General features: G+C 43.3%; 1 protein-coding gene across 4 annotated transcripts in view; it reads left to right on the top strand.

Annotated features, from left to right (window-relative positions):
- MIS18BP1 (MIS18 binding protein 1) overlaps positions 1–23,693 on the top strand; it is a 679,433-nt gene that overhangs the window by 262,706 nt on the left and 393,034 nt on the right. For all 4 annotated transcript variants that reach the window (XM_086937270.1, XM_086937268.1, XM_086937269.1 and 1 more), the window contains one exon: positions 14,044–14,986. In XM_086937270.1, coding sequence (XP_086793396.1) covers positions 14,044–14,986 — 943 coding nt within the window. The remainder of the gene's footprint in view (positions 1–14,043; positions 14,987–23,693) is intronic.

Below are 23,693 nucleotides of genomic sequence, written 5' to 3'. Positions count from 1 at the left end.
TCTCCCCCCTCTTTTCACTTTTAGCATAGTGGTCTATTTGTGTCAGATGTATTCAATGCCAATTATGTACTTTCTTTTTCTGCACTTTATTTTTGTACTTTCGTTTTGCTTTCTTTTATGCAGCAGAATTTCCATTTGTAAGGTGGCGGAAGCGGCTTAAGGGTCTAGATATTTGGTTTGTGTGGACCATTATTTTCTTATGGGTCACCACCTTCAATCTGCTTTATAAAGTCTGAAATTCCTCTAGGTCTACTAGTTGATGATATCTTCAGCCTTCTCTGACTGATTTGTCTACAGTTTATGTGGGAGCCAGTCCTGTCATTTCCAACTACAGGGACCTCGAAAGTGTTTTTTGTTCACGAAAACCAAGGACATCAACAAAATTACGTTTTGGAAGTGGGCAACACAGAACAATGGGCCAATAATCTACAAGCAATCATATGCCGATGCTTAGTAGCTTGTGCTGCTCAATGTTTTCACTAGGCTAACATACCCTTTCAAGGGGAACTAAAGGCACATTCCACAGTAGGAAAATCTTTATTAAACTTCTCAATATGAGAAATCTGCAAAGCTGAAACCTGAATTACTGTTAGCATTTTGTACTAAACATTAAGCTAAAATTCAGTGTCAGACAGGCAAAAGGACAATCTTTGCATACTGCCGGTTAAAGTATTGTAGTGTAGTTCCTATATTCCCAATAGGCTCTGCGCATTGGAATAACATAAACAACAGTTTAGACGTAGGACTGAGGTCGACTAGGTCTCTACTGAATATGTTAGACTTAATTAGGTATGCCAGCTAGCTCAGAGGTCACTAGAAACATTCTCGAATGAACAGGGAGGAGTTAACTTCCCTGATTAGACAAGAAAGGATTAGCTTCTGACAACCGCATAAACATGACAACTTTGCTCCCTCCAGAATAAGGAGTATATCTCCAGAGTCGTGTGAAAACAATAGATAGCTATTTCACTCAGTCAATGGTGCATACTTAGTTTCACCAGAGTGCAGAGAAATAGAGAGACGGGCGTTTTCAATAAAAGGTGTTATTTATTGAGCAGTCTTCTTTCTCATGCAAGAGAAGTGAATTGCCACAATTGCAATACTTGTCATAAAGTAAAGTGCGTACAGTAAAAGGAGTATTATGAAATAATACTGTAAAAGCATTGATATGGTTCCTGAGCAATATGATACTTAAAACGGATAAAATATATACAATTACATACAATGATAAAAGTTGACTAAACGTACTCAACTGGTGCTTCTAAATATGCCTACCCCAGTGTACCTAACCTAAGCCTAGTACGTGGGAAGGAGAAAGGGAGTTGCAGTTTAAGTTAAGTTAGTTTTGCCAAGAATCTGAATCAAGAAGAATTCTCTAAGGGTCTAATCAGCTCCGTACCTTAGTTTTAGAATGAAGGAGGTCTTGTATCATGTTCTCAGGACTCGATCTCCCAGTGACCCTCAAGGGTGACTGGAAACACTGGAGCTGGATTTTCTCGGCAGGAGAAAAGACAGCGTCTTTCTCAGTGCGTCAAATGGGAGGGACAGCTTCCTTCGGCACTCTCATCAGCTGGGCTTTGGGTAAGTAGATAGCCGCTCTGCTCCAAACCACCGTGTGTTGCTTAAGGCAAATGCTGGTATATTTATACCTGGAAGGTGCCGTGTTTGACGTAAGGTTGGACATAAGACGTCAATAAGAACCGTCATTAGGAACTGGCAGTTCTTTCAGACTCGCAGGAGTTCTAGGACAAATCAAAACAAAAGTATGGGGAATTCCCAGGTTGCTGGAGGTTTGGTTTGTTTAAAGAACTCGTACTTTCTAGGAGTCTAAGGAAGTAGCCTTGCCGTATTTGGACTGCATTGGCTATTACTAAATATGGATATGATTCTTATGCCTTTATAAGGATATGATTTGTTATAACCATATAAGGGCATAAATCAGGTATATTTAATTAGGGTCCTAGATACGTTCACAACACCCAATCCACGTATAATGTCCATCATTAATAATTACTAAGCAATATATAAACATATAAGTATGCATGTGTTTTCCAGCCCACCCCAAAATACATCAAATGCATTTGAAATGGTATACATACACGAAATGAGTATTATACTGTACGCTTTCAAGCAGTGGTATCATTCAGATAAAATTTTGTTCATATAGAATGTTGACTGAATGAATCACGAAAATGACAATCATGAAATGGCTCTTAATACAGAAAAAAAAGTCGAGACCATTTCATCACATATTCATACAAGATTGTATATGTGCTAGAGGCTGATTCAAAATATTGTCTCTAGAGTCTCTAAGAATAGAAGCTCTGTTCTCTTAGAAAAGTTCTACTTTAAGCAGAGTACCTTGTGACAAAAAAAAGGTAAATATTTTTGAAATTGGGAAAAAATAATTTTGCTTTCAAGTAAAAAAATAGTTCCAAATGTTTTCAGTAGTGTTGTTTATAAAAACTGATGGCCGAATTTAGAGTTCAGGGAACGCTGTGTGCTCGCTATTTCAAATATTATTCTCGTTGTTAGGAGAGAACATTACCTCAGCTAGACCAGCAAAAAAATTGTCTACAACAGTAGGTGAAAGTTGGGCCAAAGCTGAAAAATCAGAAATAGTGCATATATGTTTAGATCAGCAATGTTCACAGAAGGTTGTACCTGTGTGGTGCCGCTTTCATCTCGTACTTCACCGCCACCTAATCGTAATGGTGAAGTCTCAACGAATGCCGTCATCAGAATCGGTAGCCGCTGGGGACAACACGTTGCATGAGTCGTTACCGGACAAAGCAAAGCATCAATATCCATTGGTACTGCTGATGGTAGTGTAAGACAGACGTCCAACACGCATTCTTCTCCGCATAGCAGACATCGAAGCACAGGTAAGATGCAATTTTGCCAAATTGGTCTGAACGAAAGAAACTAGGTAGTATTCAGATCTCTTAGCCGGGCCAATCCTAGGACCTTAGAGATACGGTCTCGGTATCGTATTGCTAGGATCATTTCTTCCATCGTAGCCTGAGTTTTGTATGTGACTTGGCTTGCCATATCGGAGCAGAAGGAACAAAAATAAAATTGCTGCTACGAGTCCCAAAATAAGAGGCAGGCCACCGAATAGAGAATGCACAAAATTCGGGAAGATGCCCAGAACTGTTTCAAAGGGTGCTAAAAGTCCTGAAAAAATTGTCTTAAATACACGTGCGATGCCACTGGTATCTGACATGTTTAAGATTTGGCTTAACATTTCTACGAAATGCACGGGGCAATTTGTCGATAATAGGGTATGTATCTCTGCCGCTGTCCTTGCAACTTGCAGGTCTTACGTTTCTTTGGACGAGGTTAAAGGCACAGTTGTTTGTAAAAGAATAGACTTCATTCTGCTTAAAGTATCAATTAGAATAGAAGAGATATTCACAGAAGGCCATAATGCTGCCTCCATGTCTGGATTGCTGTTTGGATACAATACTTGCATACAACAAATGACCCTGGAAGTGACGCTCACGAGATAGGGTTTTCCTGGCAACATACCACAACAGCTGTGGTCACTTAATATAACGTAGCTACCGTTGGAAAGTTGTCTGAAAAAAGGCTCTATCTGTGTAGCGGGGGTGCCGTGCAGATGACATGAAAAGGTTGTTTGTTGAACCTTTGCAGGCTCCATGCAAGTTAATACCTTGACACAGAAGTGTACCGCTTAGTGATTTTTTACAATTGTTACCACTAAGAAATACCTCTATTTTTTCTTCACTATGACATTTATGTGTAGAAGGTAAATTCCAGGTTGATTTGATGTATCCTTTACCCAACCTTTCATACATGCCTGCTGGTATATATTTTTGGCAGTATTGAAACTGAAAAGTTATCGGGATTGTGATGGTGCCATGTATTATCCATTCAATGACAGGTCTTTCTGACATTGTCAATGGTAATCTTTCTAGTTTTTCAATGCTCAGCACCGTATAGTCTGCTCCTTTTTGTGCCAACGAGATTTGTCTATCAGTAAGGTTAAAGATAGAAAATAATGACGTTGTGTTGATTAGACGCCACTTAGCCTGAACGGAGGTTTTGTAACGTCCAGCCTAGCTGTACAATAGAGCATAATTGGGACTGGCCATGTTGTAATATTAGCATATCCTGTTCTATTATATTAATAGCAGATGATACAATGCTGTCCAGTGAATACATTCTAGAGGACAGAGTCGTTAACCCATTGTCTACTACAGAAAGTGATTTTTCCAAATTAATACAATCAATTTCTCGTATTTTTTCTGCAGTTTCAATTTGTGTTACTTTCCAAGCTTCATTGTAAGCTGCGTATATACCGACGTATATGAAACGTTTTTGACGCTGTTTGCGAGGTCCCATTATGAAATCTCGCAAGTCAGCACCTTCTTTAAGTAAAGTTAAGTGTTGCTTAATTTCGGGTAGTGTGGATTTCTGTAGCCAGTCGAGGCATAGTTTTCCTACACTGTATGTTGTAATTATCCCTGGATGTTGTCTCTGGGAATATCTCGGGTCTGGCCTGTTCTGTTTGAACCCCTGTATTTTGTTCAGGAATCTATCTTGACAGTTATTAGTGTCTGTGGGCCAGATCAACCATTTGTTCCAATCAGGAATTGATCTGTTTTGTTTCAAAATATAGGACACGTCTAACCCCTCATCTGTAGTGGTGTTTCTATCAGGCATAGGCTTTGGTATAGACGGGTTGTTTAAATCTTTTATCTTGGCTAAACCAAGACATGTTGTTTGTTGAACGGTTTCATTCAGGAACAATGTTTGTTCTGGAATCATACAGTCTCTAAACAATGATTCTAGACCTTGTACCTGCCATTCTTTTGTACCCCAGACAGCTTTTGTCTCAATGTTGTTTTTCCAAAATTCAAAACCAAATGTAGACATTTTTTCATAAAAATTTTCAGAATAAATCAGTTTAGTATTTGTCAACATGTTTTTCACTCCTGTCTCATTTAACATTTTGACATAAAACGTTTCTGGATTAGTGTAATTAAACCCTGAGAAGTATAGAAATTTCTCATAAAATGTTTTAGAACTGCCTTTTGGCGGGGTGGACAATGTTCCTACTGATTATAACTGAAATCATTTCTAGGATTTGCAGATTTATGCAGATAGTGATGCCCAAAGTGATTGTAACAATACATTTCCTCATAATTCGACGAAACCCTGTAAATATTCATGTTCTGTAAATTTTGCTGACATTTCTAAATCTGACATCATATTATTTATATTTTCAAAGTCCCAATCATCAGAGAAAGTACTAGGTGATACAAAGTCACTTAAGGAGATTTTAAATTGGTGTGGATATTTCAAGAGCTCAACCGGGCCACAGATTTCATAGTCAGTTTTGTCCCATGCTATACCACCAGGTATAGGGATGGCTGTGATGTTCACTGAAGATAGTTCTCTTTTTTCGATGTGAGAGGATCTGTGTGGTTTCAGGACCAAGTTGATGTTCTGACTTGCTGTGTCTATTGTACTATATTTTCCATCAATAAATCTACCCAAACTTAAAACCAAGATGAGCCATTGAAGGAGAAAAAGTACCCCTAACACAATCCATAATTTAATCCATGGTGAAGTTAGATATGTTTCTCTGAGTTGAAAGAGTTCTGTGATTTTTTCTTTGAATGTTTTTGTTGCTGGCTTGTCTCCATGTTCACTTGGATCATTGGAAAAGTCATCAAAGTTGATAAAGTAGCCAGATGCAGTTCTGTCAATTGGTGGAAATGCTTCCGTATTTCCATTGATCTTTGGATTTTCTTTTGTTACATTTGTATAGTCCGAGGCTACATTGCTGTAGACAGGTATTTCTTGACGAACTGTTGCGATTTGGGTTTCAAGAGGCACAAGTTCCATGGCTTTGTTGCATAGTGCTTTATTATTCACTGAAGGTTTGTCAAATGTGATTAGTCTCTCAGTTTGAACCTCTTGGATTGTAGCAAGATTTGGTCTTCTGCTATTTCTTGGGAGTCCACTGGGCCTACTACTTATTATTGGCCACATGGTTGTGGTTTCACCAGGTCGATTGATACAACTCTGTTCTCCTTTTTTCCAGCAAGTGGTGGTAGTACTACTGATCTTGTTCGGCTGACAGCTAAGACAGGTACTGCTTTTCTGTAAGAAGGCCCAAATTTCTTCTTCACCTCGATCTTTTCTCTGACCAGATCCCCAATCTTTGGAATCCAGACAGGTCTTGCTGGAACAGGTGGTTTTTCTTCAGTGGATGTTGGCTTTAGCTTTTCGGTACTCAGACTTTTCCTTGTTTCATTTAAGTCCTGTAGAACAGCCAAACGATCTTTGATATCAAAGGTTTTTTGTTTCACCACTGAAGTCTGACAATCCAAATCCTGGATGATCATTCTAGTACCAAATAAAAGTTTGTACGGACTGATACCTCCTAGAGAATTTCTTGGCATGTTATTAAGACTACGTTGGACACTTATTAGATGTTTGACCCACCCGTCACCCGAACCTAATACCCTCGCTGTTATAGATTGCTTTATGTCACGGTTTTTTCTCTCCACTACCGAATTTCCCTCGGGATGGAGTGGACTAGAGTACCGCAATGCAATGCCCATGCCGGCCATGGCCTCCTTGTAAGCCCGAGAGCTAAACGCAGAACGCTGGTCAGAATGTAGCATGCCAATTGCGTATGTGCCGATAAAGACTCGCAAATCTTTTATAACAGTTCTGGCGTCAGCCGAGTGCTGGGGCCACATCCAAATGAATCTCGTCTTAATAATTATGGGATCGCATTTCTCCGTCTGTATGTCTGCGCATTGATAGCCTGATGCTGTCTAATAGAGGTGTCTGGGCAGGTGTCTGGTCCGGTTCACAACTGCGATCTCTGTTGCAGTCCTGACAATTCATTGCAAAATTATAAATTTGCACGCTCATTCCCGGCCACCAGTATCGTGATTGTAATTCTATTAGAGATTTCAGGATCTCTTGGTGCCTCAGACCCAATCCCATGTGTGCTTCTTGTATCAAGAAGACTCTCCGGTTCGTGTTTGGAATTACTCTATCCCCCACTCCAGGGATTTGAGCAAACGGAACGGAGTTCGCATCAATTATTTATGTATTGCCGAGTGGATAGATTAGAGGTAACACCGCATAATTGCCTTCCATTGAGGCTTTTATTGCAAGCAGCGTTTCCCATCCATTTGTTTTTTCGTACGCTTTTTTGTAGCTACGGAAGCTGAGTGATCAGCTGCCGCTGTGGCTCTGTCAGCCAATGAATTCCCTGCAACGTGAACGTCATCACGTTGAAGACTCTGCGTATGTATCACGTGAGTCTTTTGTAGTTCTTTCTGCAAAAGAACTACTTGTTCCCATAATTTTTTTATGCTTTATTGTGGCACCTGTCTCATCTTTGTAACCGTTTTTTATCCAGGTCTGCATGGAATTATTGTAAGACCGGACGCAATAATGCGAATCGCACAATATTAGTGTCGGGAATTCGCCATCGTCATTTTCAAGCGCCATCTTTAGAGATCTTATTTCAGCTCGCTGAGCTGTACAGTTTCTGAGTGATTCAGTTTTAGTGACCATCGGTCTGAATTTACCTAAGCGCCAGCGACCTTTAACAATCGCGCACGCTGCATTGTAAATCTGTTTTTCCACAACGTAGTGTGTGCAAATCTGTCCGTGTATATTACACAGGTGTACTGTTCAAGAGGTAGAATTTCAATTGACAGAGGGCATTCATATTCGTATTCCAGATTTTCTAGTTTTTTCATTTTCGGATCAAAAGCGTGATTCACGTCTTCTGTAGCAAGAGAATTTTCCCATTCGTCCATTTTGGATCTAGAGCTATAGCATTTGGAATGCCTGGTCTTGTTACTGCCTCAAGGGCTGATACTGCTGTCAAAACAGATATCCTCTTCCCTTGGGCTAGGGCTCTTTCTTTTGCTACAGCGGTTTGAACCGCATTTAGAATTTTTTCAGTAGAACTGAATTTTAGTACTGCTTGTGTGTACAAGTGTGATTTGTAAGCTATTGGTACCGTTTCTCCCTCATTAAAGGTCAGGTATGTGAATCCGCATCTTCCTGGGATGACTCGGATTACAAGGTTGCGTTCGTTTGCGCGTGTTTGCAGTTTTGTTTTAGTTAACATGTCTGTCTGTAATGATCTTAAAATTTCTGTGTGTTTTTGAGTCCAATTAATTGGTTTGAAATCAGGTTTTATTAGTTCGTAGAGAGGTTTAACGCTCTCTGCATAATTTAGAATGTATGTTCTTCCGAAATTCAGGAAGCCTAGTATTGATTGTAAGTTTTTCAGCGTTTTTGGAGCTTGGAGTACAGCACACTTCTCTAAGAAGCTGTCTGCTAGGCTTTTGCCTTCACTTGATAATTCATATTCTAAAAATAGGACAGTTAGATGGGCAATTCGTGATTTTTTTAAGTTGAATTTATACCCTTCAGCTGCAAACCCAAGTATTATGGTGTTCACTCTTTTCAAGTGAGTCTCCAGGTCATCGTCTGTAAGATAGATGTCATCGACATAAGATAATGCCTCATCATCATAAATTTGTAGTAACTCTGTTACCCTGGCTGAAAATAATCCTGGGCTGTTCTTAAATCCCTGTGGGAGACAACAAAATTGTTTTTGGGTCCCCATGCTGGAGAAAGCGGTCAAATATCTGCTTTCAGGTGCTATGTTTTGACAGAAGAAACCATTTGAAATATCTAATGTCGTTTTATATGTTTTTGCGAACTATATTATTCATTAGTGCTGCACTGTGTGAGTTTTGTACTGCAAATGTTTTGCAACAAGAGTTTAGGTGTCTGTAGTCCAAAACTAGACGATATGAATCGTCTGGCTTAGAGACAGGAAACAAAGGATTGTTCATTTGTGAGGGCATGTTTCAATCACCCCCTGATATTCAAGTTGATCTTAAATTTCTCTTACTTGTTTTTTAGCTTCTTGCTTAACAGGATACTGCCTCTGTGCAGTAGGTTGATTTTTTAACTGGATTCTATGGTGAGGAGAATCCTCATCCCACCCTACATGATTTTTATATAATGCACGGGCCTGGGCCACTGCCCATTTTCTTGCAAATGTGTATTTTTTATGAATTGGAATGTAATTTGAGAAGGCAGGCATAATCATTTCTTCGCCATGTGGGCACTCCCTGACAAACTCTGGTGGCCAGTCTTTCTCTGCTAGAAGGATATCATAGCCTTTAGATAGAATCTCCCAAAAGAGACCCTTTATTTTCCTAGTTTTATCTCCCTCTATACGTAATGTTATTTCATAGAGTTTATGGGGCACGCTCACTCGGGTGTCTGCAGTTTCCACTTGAATGTATTCATTCGTGTCCACTGTCTCCAGAAGATTCATCAGGATCGTGCGAGCTATGGTCACTTCCGCTGCGCTGTCTAGCATTGTCTGGGCCCACTCTCCGGTTTTCAGTTGTGTCCTCAGGATTCTCTGCATGTTTTATTTTAATACTGGCTACCTTCTTTCTGGGAAATTGTAATTTTTCACTTTGATGAGCAGGTTCCTTGTCTTTGGACTTGACGTGCTCCTCTTTGTGTTCTGACCGTCCTCTTCTTTCCGATTTCTTTGAGGAAATCTGAAAAGATTGAGAGGGACGTGTATCAATATCTTGATATCTGTCAGGTTTTTTCAAATTATCCCTATTTCTAAGGTTGTATCTTTTTTCAGAGGGCTCCCGTTGTGGAGACTTGCCCCCCCCCCCCCACCCCCCCTTCTGGAGATCAATTTCTTCGTTGAGGAGACCTTCCTCTGGACTGAAACTGTTTTTCTCTGGGAGAGGCTTGTTTTTTGCCCTCCCACTTCTTCTTTTGAGAATTGAGATTATTTTTAATTAAAGTCTTTTCAGGATTTTCAATTAGTGTATTTAGTCGGTAGGTTGTACCGTCAACTGTTAATTGAACTAAATCTCTATATGCTTTTGTTAATTCTTTTATTTTAACTAAGAGTTCTTCGCTTGACATTTTTTCAATGTCGGGGTGTGGTGTGTAGCTGGCTAGAACCGGCCATGTGGCTCCTGGTCTACGTAGTGGACCAAGCCTGGTAATGTGATTTTGATGTTTTAGGGCACCATTAAACCAGAGCAGGTGCTCTTGGTATGTTAGTGGAATTTCAACTTCCTCGAAAGGAGAGTATTCCTCTGGAGCTTCCGCTATTATTTTGTACTAGTGGAACTCATGTGTTACAGCATGTGCTGCTGGAAAATTTATCCAGGAATAGAATACCTCTGTCTGCCGAAATTCATGTGCCTCTACCACAAATACGACTGTACCACCTCTTGATGTTACTCCATTTTCTATAAGTTTTATAGTTATGGTTTTTCTTATATTGACCGGGATGATTATTGCATCCGGGTCGTTATTTTGGACAAGTGTGTCGTCCGACACAGTTGAGCTGCTAGTATAGCTCTCTCCCTTTCGTCCTCACTGTCTGACATTTTTACTGACAGAAAGTTTGCAGAGCAAGTTCTGAGGAAACAAAGATTAGGTGCACAATATTTTGGAACACTGTATCCTTCAACGTTGACTAAACCGAAAACTAATACATAGGAATCTCTTCCTACTAAGTTTCGGCGGATTTTAACCTTTCACCCACTCCAGACATCTATTGGAGTTTTTACGGGAAAAAGGGGTCTGTGTGAAAAAGCACGACTGAGTTAGTCTAGTATCTTGCGTTAGATTATCGCCTTACCAAACGTTGGGCGCCATGTAGTGTAGTTCCTATATTCCAAATAGGCGCTGCGCATTGGAATAACATAAACAGCAGTTTAGACGTAGGACTGAGGTCGACTAGGTTTCTACTGAATATGTTAGACCTAATTAGGTATGCCAGCTAGCTCAGAGGTCACTAGAAACGTTCTCGAACGAACAGGGAGGAGTTAACTTCCCTGATTAGACAAGAAGGGATTAGCTTCTGACAACCGCATAAGCATGACAACTTTGCTCCCTCCAGAATAAGGAGTATATCTCCAGAGTTGTGTGAAAACAATAGATAGCTATTTCACTCAGTCAATCGTGCATACTTAGTTTCACCAGAGTGCAGAGAAATGGAGAGACGTGCGTTTTCAAAAAAAGGTGTTATTTATTGAGCTGTCTTCTTTCTCATGCAAGAGAAGTGAATTGCCACAATTTCAATACTTGTCATAAAGTAAAGTGCGTACAGTAAAAGGAGTATTATGAAATAATACTGTAAAAGCATTGATATGGCTTCTGAGCCATATGATACTTAAAAAGGATAAAATATATACAATTACATTCAATGATAAAAGTTGACTAAACGTACTCAACTGGTGCTTCTAAATATGCCTACCCCAGTGTACCTAACCTAAGCCTAGTACGTGGGAAGGAGAAAGGGAGTTGCAGTTTAAGTTAAGTTAGTTTTGCCAAGAATCTGAATCAAGAAGAATTCTCTAAGGGTCTAATCAGCTCCGTACCTTAGTTTTAGAATGAAGGAGGTCTTGTATCATGTTCTCAGGACTCGATCTCCCAGTGACCCTCAAGGGTGACTGGAAACACTGGAGCTGGATTTTCTCGGCAGGAGAAAAGACAGCGTCTTTCTCAGTGCGTCAAATGGGAGGGACAGCTTCCTTCGGCACTCTCATCAGCTGGGCTTTGGGTAAGTAGATAGCCGCTCTGCTCCAAACCACCGTGTGTTGCTTAAGGCAAATGCTGGTATATTTATACCTGGAAGGTGCCGTGTTTGACGTAAGGTTGGACATAAGACGTCAATAAGAACCGTCATTAGGAACTGGCAGTTCTTTCAGACTCGCAGGAGTTCTAGGACAAATCAAAACAAAAGTATGGGGAATTCCCAGGTTGCTGGAGGTTTGGTTTGTTTAAAGATCTTGTTGTACTTTCTAGGAGTCTAAGGAAGTAGCCTTGCCGTATTTGGACTGCATTGGCTATTACTAAATATGGATATGATTCTTATGCCTTTATAAGGATATGATTTGTTATAACCATATAAGGGCATACATCGGGGATGTTTATTTAGGGTCCTAGATTCGTTCACAACAGTATCCTATCTTGTGTGGAGAAGTGTGGCCCAATGGTTAGAGCGGCAGACCCTGATGCAGAGGTCTAGCCCGGGACCAGGGTTCAATTCCCCGCCTCTGCAGGTCTTGGGCTCAAAATTCTACGGACCTGATAATTCTCGCCTCGGTGCCTATTCCAATCATGGAGTCCCACTCTGCAACTCTGGGCAATAGCTTGCTTAATCTCCACAACGGCCCCCACAACGCTAAGGATGCCTGGCCTTCACCCTGGGGGTGCCCAGGAGTGGACGCCTCACAGGGAAAGCCAGGACGGGTTCCACAGCGGTATTCGTACAAGCGCCTTGAGACCCTTGCGGGTGAGTAGTGCGCTATACAAGTATCAATTTACATATCTTTGAATGGTGTAACATTCTGTTATTCCTCTTTGCTTCTCATTCGCAGAAAGTTTGCTCTTCTGTTCCTTTTGGATGACTATCAAATAAAGCGTCTAAGAAGGAGAAGCATAAGTCATGTCACTTGTAACCCTAATTAACAATGTTTCATAAAGGATGAACTCCGCCCCCAAGTTTTCCCCCAGTTTCATTAAGAATTTGAATTGGCGTATGTGTTTTTTACTCCTCATATATCTTTCTTAAACACACTGACTTAGCTAGGATGCAGTTTACAAACTAGAAGGTGAAATACACCATTATGGTCAAAACCGTATGTTGCATTGTCTGATCACAGAATTTCTCATGAATATCTTGGAGAACGGTACTTAATCCACATGTTACAAGTATAATTACTATACATAAGTCTATTCCCCTCATCTCAGCACCCACTACTGGCTCCACAACTTTGCCTGAGTCATATCGGTGCAAAATTAAGTGTTGACTTGGGTGTCTCCAGCTTGAAAGTTAATATGCAAATAAAAACATTATAAAGACCCTGTATCATTTTCCCCATAGTCGGTTGACATCTGAAATATAAACCTTTCCTGTCATGTATGCAGTGCTCGCACAACCTCAAGTTTATGTTGCTTTCAGATAGGCATGTGAAAAAGTTGTGCTGGATCCCGCATTGTCTTAAGTGAAGATTCCTTTGATTTAGCACTAAAATTACAAGAAAGTAACTTTTCTTCTTACTTTTCTGTAACCCTGGGCGTAGTTGCGCTATGTGTAGCTACGCGTAGCACTATGCGAACTGCGTAGAGCCCTAGGGAAATGCTGTTCGCAATGATTGCACAGTGCGGGAATGCTTGTCCGCACTGTGCAGTCATTGCAAACGGCATCTTGCACAGTGCAAGTGGTCGTTTTCTGCCGCTTGAGTAGATTTGTACTCAAGCCGCAGTTTTCTCCACGCGGACTGGTAATTACTCATCGCGAGCGGTCACGTGCATACGCGACCACTCGCAATGAGAAACCTGACCTCCCCGCGTTGAGAATCTCGCCTGGAGGTTTATATTCCACGCTCGCGATCGGTAACTTGATGTTGCTGATCGCGAACGAGGAAAAAGTCTCGCTTGGATGTCATTTTGCTAGCTCGCGTCGCCAACTTGACGTTGAGGACTGTGAGCAAGCAAAAAATGCCCGCTACGCTACGTGATTTTACACGGTGATGCGGGAAATTCGCGCAGCGCGAGTTGCGCAAACTACATGAGCGTAGCGTAGTTTTACACCCAGGCCTACGTTTCTGTTAATCTTTCACGTTATTGCCTGATTTGCCTTTCTTTTATTTTGATATTCTGTGCTCTCGATGCTTATATATTTACTGTCTGCTTCTGTCATATCTTTCCTCATAAGCCTCTAAACAGCCCACCTTCCCTTGCTTTGCTATTCCTTCCACTCTTTCCCTACCTTATAGGCAACAGAGCATTTATCTGACCCATAGCCAAAGTTGCAAATTGCCCATGTATTTTGCCAGTTTGTAGCCAATGTAATTCTCGTTGAAAGTATTTTTTTTTTTTAGAATTGATTAATTTACCAACAAGTATGTCGGTAGTGCAAGTCTGGTATGTCTTCAGCTAAAAATGTAAATGTTTTTCTTTTAGAGCGAACCAATACAAGAAGAAGCTCTGACCAAGTAAATTTAAGTGACCAAAAAAAGCAGAAGAAATATGTGTCAGAATCAGAAGAGAGTGAGGATGACAACGATAAGGGTGCTGGTAACGTGCCTGTTGTTTTGTTGACACCGATTAATACAAGTGCTAAATTGCAAGAAAGGTGTATGAAACACAATGTGGTCTACAATAGTATACATAAAAGCAACAAGAAAATGCATACTATCAAGAAAGAGGCTCTAGCACAAAGAAACCAAACCCAAAGACAAAAAGCCATAATAAAAGATACCAAAAGCACAAGTCGCCACAGGAAAGTGACTTCGGAAAGCACTGCTGTCTTAAATGAAAGCGCATCAGTAGACTCAAGTTCTGCAGAGAATTCGAGTGATGAGGCCTATGCACCTCACTCTGTCAGAAGGAAGCCCAAAGTAAATTTGACAGTTGTCAGACCTAAGAAACATTATCTCAGTACAAGTGCAACTTCTGATACTGAAATTGATAGCACCTCAGCAGTTAGAAATTCAAAGGTAATGTCACCATTCGACAGTAATCGGTCTAAGAAGTATGAGGTTATCCAAGACAGCAGTTCAGAAGAAAAGGTGGTGAGGAAAGTTGATTCTCGGATGCAAATACGCAGTAACCCAACTGACTCCTCATATTCTAGTGAACATAGTTTAAACAAAACCTATATCCCGACCACATGTGACAACAGCCAATCAGATTCTGATGTCATTAATAGGCAGTTGGTAGGCTCTGAACGAAAATTATCGCCTTGCTCAGTAACCAGTGGCTTCACATCAACAGACAATCGCGGTATTGGAAGTGATAAGTCTGTCACCGCTGACAAGGGAGAGCATCAAAGTTCTACTGGGCCATTTCCATATGTTCGTCAAGGTGAATGCTGGAGTGAAAAAGAAATCGATAGACTACAGAGGCAAGTATAGTTGAATAATAAAACTTATTGGACCAACTTTTTCAATGTAAATAAGTAATTTCATGTTCTCATTCGTTCCACTGAAGCTACGCCATAGTGCAAGTCAAAGTGAGTGTGAATGTGAGGATAGTCTAAGATGGCCAATTTAATGCCCGGGTCCTCGTCAAATACCACATTGAATTGACAAGAGCTTTCTGTATTTTCCATGCCTATTGTATATTCCCTACTTATTAAGTAGTTACTAATAGCTATGAAGTTAATTCCAAAAACCACAGTAGGTAAAATATGATTTCATTACCCAGCATGGGAAACAACCTTTACAATTCGGTCATTACCATGCAGTACCTATATCACGCATAGTCCTTTACCACACAGATCTTTACAACAAAAATGTAAGTATATCGTAGGTAAGTGAAACTGACATATCTGTGTGTGTGTGTGTGTGTGTGTGTATATATATATATATATATATATATATATATATATATATATATATATATATATATATATTAGGAATTAGGGTAAGAGCGTTTGAAGGGGTTTAGAGGTGGGTAAGGGTATTGGGTGGTAAGGGTTTAGGGTGGGAAGCGGTATTGATTGGATGGTAAGGTTATTTTGAGGGATAAGGAGTGGGTGAGAGTTTTTGGGTGGTAAGGGTGTTTTTAGGGTGTACGGTGGAAAAGGGTATTTGGGTGGCAAGGGTGTTTTTAGGGTTTAGGGTGGTAAGGGTATATGCATGGCATGGGAATTTTTAGGGCCTTAGGGTGGGTGAGGGTATTTGGGTGGATAGGGTATATTTAAGGTTAAGGGGGGGGGGGTAAGGGTATTTGGATGGCAACAGTATTTTCAGGGTTTCAGGGTCCGTGAAGTAAGTTATTTGGATGGCAAAGGCATTTTTATGGTTTAGGGTGGGTGAGGGTATTTAGGTGGCAAGGACATTTTTAGGGTTGGTAGTGGTATTGGGTGGTAAGGGTATATTTAACAGTGGTTGAGTTTAGGGGTTGAGGTTGATTTTTATATATATGTGGCACCCTTGTTACCAGAGGAACCGTTAGTAACCTTCAGAAGGGCACCCTTCATGCGGGATGCCTTAGTCAGATCCAGTCCAGAGGTTATCACAAAGAAGAATTGGTTATCCGAGAAATCAGGATTTTATAAATGCATCTCTTGCAGAGCTTGCAAATTTGGTGTTTCAACCAAGGAGTATTGTTCTGCATTTGATTCATCACCCATCTCAATAAAGGGGCATTACACTTGCCGGACTGACTTCGTAGTTTATGTGCTCCAATGTACTTGCGGGCTCAAGTATGTTGGAAGCACCAAACTACAGGCCTTCAACCGCATTCTCCAACATCTCAGGGCCATTGTCAACTCTGATGAGAATTATCCGGTCGCACGCCATTTTGGTCTGGTCCATCAGAAAAATGTGAATGATTTAAGTTATTTCATCATTGACGGAGTTCCCAAAAATATCAGGGGTGGAAATAGAGAGAAATCTCTCAGGCAGCTGGAGAGCAAGTATATCTTGCTATTAGATACTAGAATCCCCAATGGGTTAAATACGGGATAGGACCTGCATTGTTTTTTATAACTCTTGTCAATAGATCAGGGTGTACATTAAAGAGTGGCAATCTTCTATTGGTTTTGAAGGGTTAACTCCCTCCACACTTGATAGACCAGTGTTTCCACTCTCAGGAATATGAAGTAGTCCCTGTGAACAGGTTGAAATAGTATTCTCCCTACATTCATGCATTTAGTGTACTGTTAGTTGGGGATCGACTTACTTGAGTAAACCCTTTCCGAACGCCGAGAACGCCGACTTCACCGACGCCTTGATCTGGGATCTGCCACTCGTCCCTGCGGCCTCCCCGTGTCCCAGGAGGGATTGACCGCCTGAGCCCTGCGCTAACATCTTGCAGCACCCGCTTCGCGGGTGCCGCTGCGCGGCGCTAAGGCGTGGGGTTGAGGCTGCAGGTCTTCACCCAGCATTCATCACCCGGGAGGAACTAAGAACTGAGCAAGGTAACTGGGGGCGCGTGAGGCAGGGACTCCATAGACCAGGAGTCCCCGCGCTGCACAGGTGTGCACGGCCGCGCCCCCAGCAAGCCACGCCCCCGGCTGTCCAAGCTCTGTTAAAGAGCGGAACCTCACAGCGTGCAGTGGGATCGACTTACTTGAGTAAACCCTTTCAGAACGCCGAGAACGCCGACTTCGCCGACGCCTTGATCTGGGATCTGCCACTCGTCCCTGCGGCCTCCCCGTGTCCCAGGAGGGATTGACCGCCTGAGCCCTGCGCTAACATCTTGCAGCACCCGCTTCGCGGGTGCCGCTGCGCGGCGCTAAGGCGTGGGGTTGAGGCTGCAGGTCTTCACCCAGCATTCATCACCCGGGAGGAACTAAGAACTGAGCAAGGTAACTGGGGGCGCGTGAGGCAGGGACTCCATAGACCAGGAGTCCCCGCGCTGCACAGGTGTGCACGGCCGCGCCCCCAGCAAGCCACGCCCCCGGCTGTCCAAGCTCTGTTAAAGAGCGGAACCTCACAGCGTGCAGTGGGATCGACTTACTTGAGTAAACCCTTTCAGAACGCCGAGAATGCCGACGCCTTGATCTGTGATCTGTCACCCCTTCCTTCCGGCCTCCCCGTGTCCCAGGAGGGATTGACCGCCTGAGCCCTGCGCTAACATCTTGCAGCACCCGCTTCGCGGGTGCCGCTGCGCGGCGCTAAGGCGTGGGGTTGAGGCTGCAGGTCTTCACCCAGCATTCATCACCCGGGAGGAACTAAGAACTGAGCAAGGTAACTGGGGGCGCGTGAGGCAGGGACTCCATAGACCAGGAGTCCCCGCGCTGCACAGGTGTGCACGGCCGCGCCCCCAGCAAGCCACGCCCCCGGCTGCAACACCCTCTACAAACATAGGGTGGGTACGCGTAGCGGGACGCGAGCGGGACGCCGAGCGAAGCCCGGGCAAAGGGCGGGCCCTCTGTGGCACTCAGGGGCCAGAATAGGCCGGGCTGGGCCAGCCCCCTAAAAATTGCCCTCTTAAAAGTCGTCGCTAACAGTCTCACGGCACCTAGCCTGGCCACTGGCTATTTCCATCGATACAAGCTACATCCGGCTGTTACTCTCCAACACAGTACCCCTTGCAATGAGGAAAACTGCTAAGAAGACCAGGATGCCTACCCTAAGATCGAGCACAAAAGCCAAATCGGTTCATCCTCCCCCTTTACCGACACTAACTGCCATCGATAAAATGCTCAAACAGACCATAGGGGCGGTTTCCGATGCCATAGCTAATACAGAGAGAAGAATGTCCCTACCACCTGTAACTATCATCCAAGATACTCAGGAATCACTGATTAACCTATCAGAAGCCTCCGAAGACTTGGCATAGGAGACCTACACTAGCCGGCCCCTAACCCCACCATCTTTTGCTGACCTCCCTTGTGCCCAGGCGCCCGCTGAAATCAGCAGGGACAGACCTGGCGCACAACCAAGCACTCAAACAAACATTAATGATATAGACGTACTCCCCGAGGAGAAAACGCCGCACAGGGAAGGCCACAAACAAGGGAGGAAAAAAGGTCATGTAAAGTCCAGTAACCACAACCTGATCACGCCCATCAACCCACCTACACCCGGAATACCATGCTGGATAACCAACATGGTGGCGGATCTTAAAACTGACCTGGAGCATTCCATCACGGTGCTGTTAAAACCCCTCATAGCAAAAATAGATAGACTAACATCACTGGTTAACAACAAGGGGATCAGCCCGAAAACCCATCCTGTGCAGGAACGGGACTCGACAAAACCAAAGGACCCTACAACAACAAGCTTACCAAAAGATAAGGTCTCTTTAGCAACCAATGGGGGGACCAAGCCCAACAACACCAACAACACCAGTGTCACGCAGAAAGGAGTAAAGGAAAAACAGAAGGTCACCTCCACCCCACAAGCAGGCAAAAATAAAAAGCAAACACCTACCGGCAACAATAAACCTCCACCGGGATCCCCACAAACGTTAGAAGAAAATAAGGCCCTAACCCCGAAGGTGGACCCTAAGTCCTCCCGGATTCCCACCGCGACAACCACCAATGAAAAGAAAACCGCAACACGCTTCAGGACAATTAATCTTCCACCTGAGGCATTACCATTTGTAGTTGTCCTTACAGGAGTTCCTCCTTTGAAGGAAGGCCAAAGGGAATCACAAATTGAATTAAAAAACAAATGTGCACAGTGGCTGCAAATACATAGGCCCCTGCCCCCAAACATCTACGGGGAAATCCTTTCAGTGAGAAGGGGCGAGTGGATCGGCAAAGGTACCAAGACCATCGCAGGGGACATCATTACGGTGAACTTTAGAGACATGGCAGCTGTTAACTTCATCTGCAACGCCGCCCCGAGTTACACCCGATCACAAATTCACCCGGTCCATCTATCCTATTTCTACCCCCTTGCACCTCAAAGGCCGAGGCAGAATATTGGCCACAATAGAACACCGCACCTGGGTTTCCAATATGGCCCACCTCAATGGCAAAGGCCAAACCCTGTATTCCCTACCTATGACTCCTCAATAATGCAGTACGCCCATTGGAACAGGTTCAGCACACTCGAAGGGGTGGACTGACAGAGAATGGACCGTTTTCCGCCAAAGATCAAAAACAGGAAGGAGCCAAGTCTCCCACCACTAGGGATAGAAGAAGGAGCAGCCCAGGGACAAATTGATGTTTCGGGACCTGTGCATACCACAGGAGGCAGGAGCACACCACCAAACATCACCCGGGGTAAAAGGGAGGGGACAAATCCCGACAGAAGAATCGCCACCCCCCACGGGCCGCAATCAAGCCGGGCCGCCGTACCTGCAATGGGTAAACAACCAAACCCTTTGCCAGGCGTAGAAAAAAGCACACCCAAGGTCATGAATCATGATAACCTACTAATAGCTACCTGGAACATCGCAGGGCTAGCGACCAAGTTTGCATCTCAGGACTGGCTCAGCTATATAAGTAAATTTCACATCCTATGCCTCCAAGAGACCTGGGCCACTGAACTGCATGATTACAGCCTGGAGGGCTATAAAAGCTTTTTTGTCCCTGCAAAAAAAGCTACCTCGGGGAGAGCAAGTGGGGGGCTCGCGGTCTATGTCAATTTAGATATCAAGGGCACCTGGTCCAACACCAAATGGGTCACACGCAACCTCCAAGTACTAAGGTTCACCTCACCAAGTTTAACATTCCTGCTAATGAACTGGTACAATGCACCGGCTATAACGGAGAAGGGCGTAGCCATAAAAGAATTAGAAAATTGTTTGAACTTTTTATCTAAGACACCAAATCTCACGAGTTTAATTCTAATGGGAGATTTTAACTGTCACCTCTGTGAAAACCTGATACCCTTTAATAACGACTGGTCAAAATGCACGATTATGAAAGGCCCACACTTCACCCACTCAACAGAGGGCTGGGATCTAGAAAGACTAATGAAAAGGCACAACCTTACCCAAACTCTGGACCTTGTCATCTTAAACGAGAAAGGAGAATTAACTCCAACATTCAAAGGCAGAGGCTGTCACTCTTACATCGACTTTGCACTAGTCTCTCCTAAATTAAAAAGAAGTATCAGCACAATCACCATAGAGGCCAGCAGCTTCAGTGATCACAACCCGGTGATTATTAAAATGGAAGGTTTTGTTTTTTCATCCCAAAAGAGACCTGCCATCTTGGAAAGAGCAGTGGACCAGGGAAGAAGAATTAAATGGGCCAAAATTGATGGGAATAGCTTTTATAAAAAACTCTTACTCGAAGCCTCAGCAGCAATCGATAAATGTCTTGACCCCTGCGTAACCGGAGGTGCGGTGGTGAAGGCATTCGAAGAAATTGCGCAGGTTGTAAATAACTCCCTACAAACCAAAGGAGCTAATAATAAAAGACCCCTAAACCCCCGCTGGTTTGACTCAAATTGCACAAAGGCGCTGAAAAACCTGAAGGATAGTCTCCATGCCCAACCAAGGGATAAAACGAAGGTGGCAAGGAACAGAGCCGAATACAAAAAAGCCGTGAAGGCACGAAAGCAAAGTATACAAAACCAGGCTTGGGAAGACCTAAGGGACGCCGCAGAAAGAAAAGACTCTATTGCCTTCTGGAAAGTGATCAATGCTCCCTGCTTCCAGGACCAAGGGGCTCCAAAAATTATGAATACCATCTTGCCGGAGCAATGGCAGAAACATTTCCAGAGCTTATATAACCATTTAAACCAGGCACCCCAGGAGGAGCTAGCGGAGGCCCATCAGCCTGCTAAGCTAAACTTCACCTTAAAAGAGGTCGAACTAGGAATAACCGGACTCAGCAAAAATAAAGCGCCGGGCCCAGACGGAATTCCACCAGACCTATTCCTAAGTAGACAAGAACTATGGGCTCCGTTACTTACGAGGGTGCTAAACGAGGCAGTGGAGGCAGGCCTCCCCCAGTCCTGGTCAACGGCGACCATAGTCCCCATTTACAAAAAAGGCAACCGAGATGACCCCCAATGTTACCGACCCATCTCTCTCATCGACGTGACAGCCAAGGTACTGGGCCGAGTCATCCTATCGAGATTGCAAGACTGGGCAGAGGAGCAACAAATCCTCTCCGAAATCCAATACGGCTTCAGGAAAGGCAGATCTACCACCGACCAATGCCTAAATTTATACCTCCTGATTGCAAAATATACCATCGCCGGGAGGGGGTCAATACACATGGGGTTTATGGACCTCTCAGCGGCCTTCGATCGTGTAAACAGGAGAAAGCTCTGGGCTATGCTAAAGGAACTAGGAGCGGATCAATCACTAGTTGACACCTTACAAAATCTCCACCGGAACACCTATGCAAGCGTAAGATATAGCCAGGAAGGTAAAAAGACCGATCCCTTCATCTGCAACAGTGGAGTAAGGCAGGGATGCATCCTTGCTCCATTCCTCTTCTCCATTTACATTAACGCACTGGAACAGGACCTCCTTAAGCTTAAAGTTGACTCACCCCAAATCGGTCATCGAGCTGTACCCGTACTACTCTACGCCGATGACGCGGTTTTGCTCTCTAGAACACCTTTGGGCCTGCAAAAACTAATTGACGGGTTTGTCAAATTCATGGACAAATTGGACCTGGCAACAAACCTGGAAAAGTCCTATATTATGACAGCAGGGAAACCCACAAAAGGAAGTTTTACATATAACATCGGGTCACACAAAATAGACCAGGTCAAGTCTTTTACATATCTGGGGGTGTTATTCGATCACGACCTATCGTTCAAACCCCTGATTGAAAAACACTCTACAAAACTGGCGGCTGCAGTAGGAGCTATCATGGGGTATGGGCAGAGACTAGGGAAATGGTCCCCGGAACAAATTCTGACCTTATACAGATCCATCTGCTGTGCGAAAGTAAGTTACGGGGCAGAAGTGTGGGGCTTCCTGGGTAAAAAAGCACAGTCACTCCAGACGGAAGAAAACAAATTCTTACGAAGAATATTAAAAGTCCCACAGAGTGTTTCGGCCTACATTATACATGAAGAGCTGGGAGAACCCTTTCTAGAGGACAAAATCAAAATCAAACCCCTTTTGGCATGGGTGAAAGTATGGACCAACCCCGAGGCGGCCCTAACCAGACAAATCATTGAGGATTGCCTTAAAAGAGACAAAGGCCACGCAATCCCCTGGCTGAAATTTGTCAAGGAGTCGCTAACAGAGATAGGCTGTTCTAAATACTTCCTATCTCCCGACTCTCTAACCTCGGAGTGTAAAACCTTGGTCAAAAAACTTTTCCTCACACAGCTGAAGACAACCAGGGCAGAAAAAGAGAAGTATAAACCCACCAATCTCTCTTACAACGAACTCACACCGAAGCAAGGCATGGAACCTTACCTGAGGGTCATGTACAACGCGCAAGATCGCTACCTCATGACCCGATTCAGAATTAACATGTTACACCACATCCTTGCAGTGCCATCTGGGTTTACCCATACAGTGGAGGAGAAGGGTACCTGCGGCTGCGATCTTAGATCTCCGCAGGATACCCTTCATTTTGTTTTACTGTGTCCATTTTACACGACACCAAGACGTAAGTTCCTGGTGGGAATCCTGAAAGAGCTAAAATTCAAGCACGCGAAACTGGCGCTGAGATTCCTACAGGAAGCTGAGGACGCTTACACCCTATTTTGCACGATAAACTTCATTCGAATCGCAACAAGACTGAGGAACACCAGAGACATTGGCCCCTAACGTATTTGAACATTTAAATCCTTTAAAAATCCCTGGCCCTCCCCTCAAGTACATAAAATTTTAACACTTATACTTTTTAAACTGAATATCACTTACGGCGTTTTTTAATTTTGTGTATACATATTGTATCTGTGCTTTTATGGTGTCTTTTTAAAGAACCGAATAAAGATTATAAATTGAAAAAAAAAATAGTGTACTGTTAGTATTGTACAGCTGTTTTTTCACAATCACCCCCGCTCTGAAATTGATCTGAGATCTAATCACAGTTACATTATAGGTGGATCAATGATGTGTTTGTGATCTTGCTATCCTGAGCATGATTGAATAATATGCACTGTATTAGTACGTAATGTGGGGATAACAAGGGCACTATGCCATAAGTCTGGGTTTCCCACAAGGCGTTTCTGATCATTTGGACATCATTCCTTGAGTCTGTAAATTTCTACTTTATGAAA

This window comes from Lissotriton vulgaris, chromosome 9 (genome assembly GCF_964263255.1).
Source record: "Lissotriton vulgaris chromosome 9, aLisVul1.2, whole genome shotgun sequence".
NCBI lineage: Eukaryota > Metazoa > Chordata > Amphibia > Caudata > Salamandridae > Lissotriton > Lissotriton vulgaris.
Note: the sequence above shows the minus strand (reverse complement) of the source record. Positions and strands in the feature narration are given on the sequence as shown.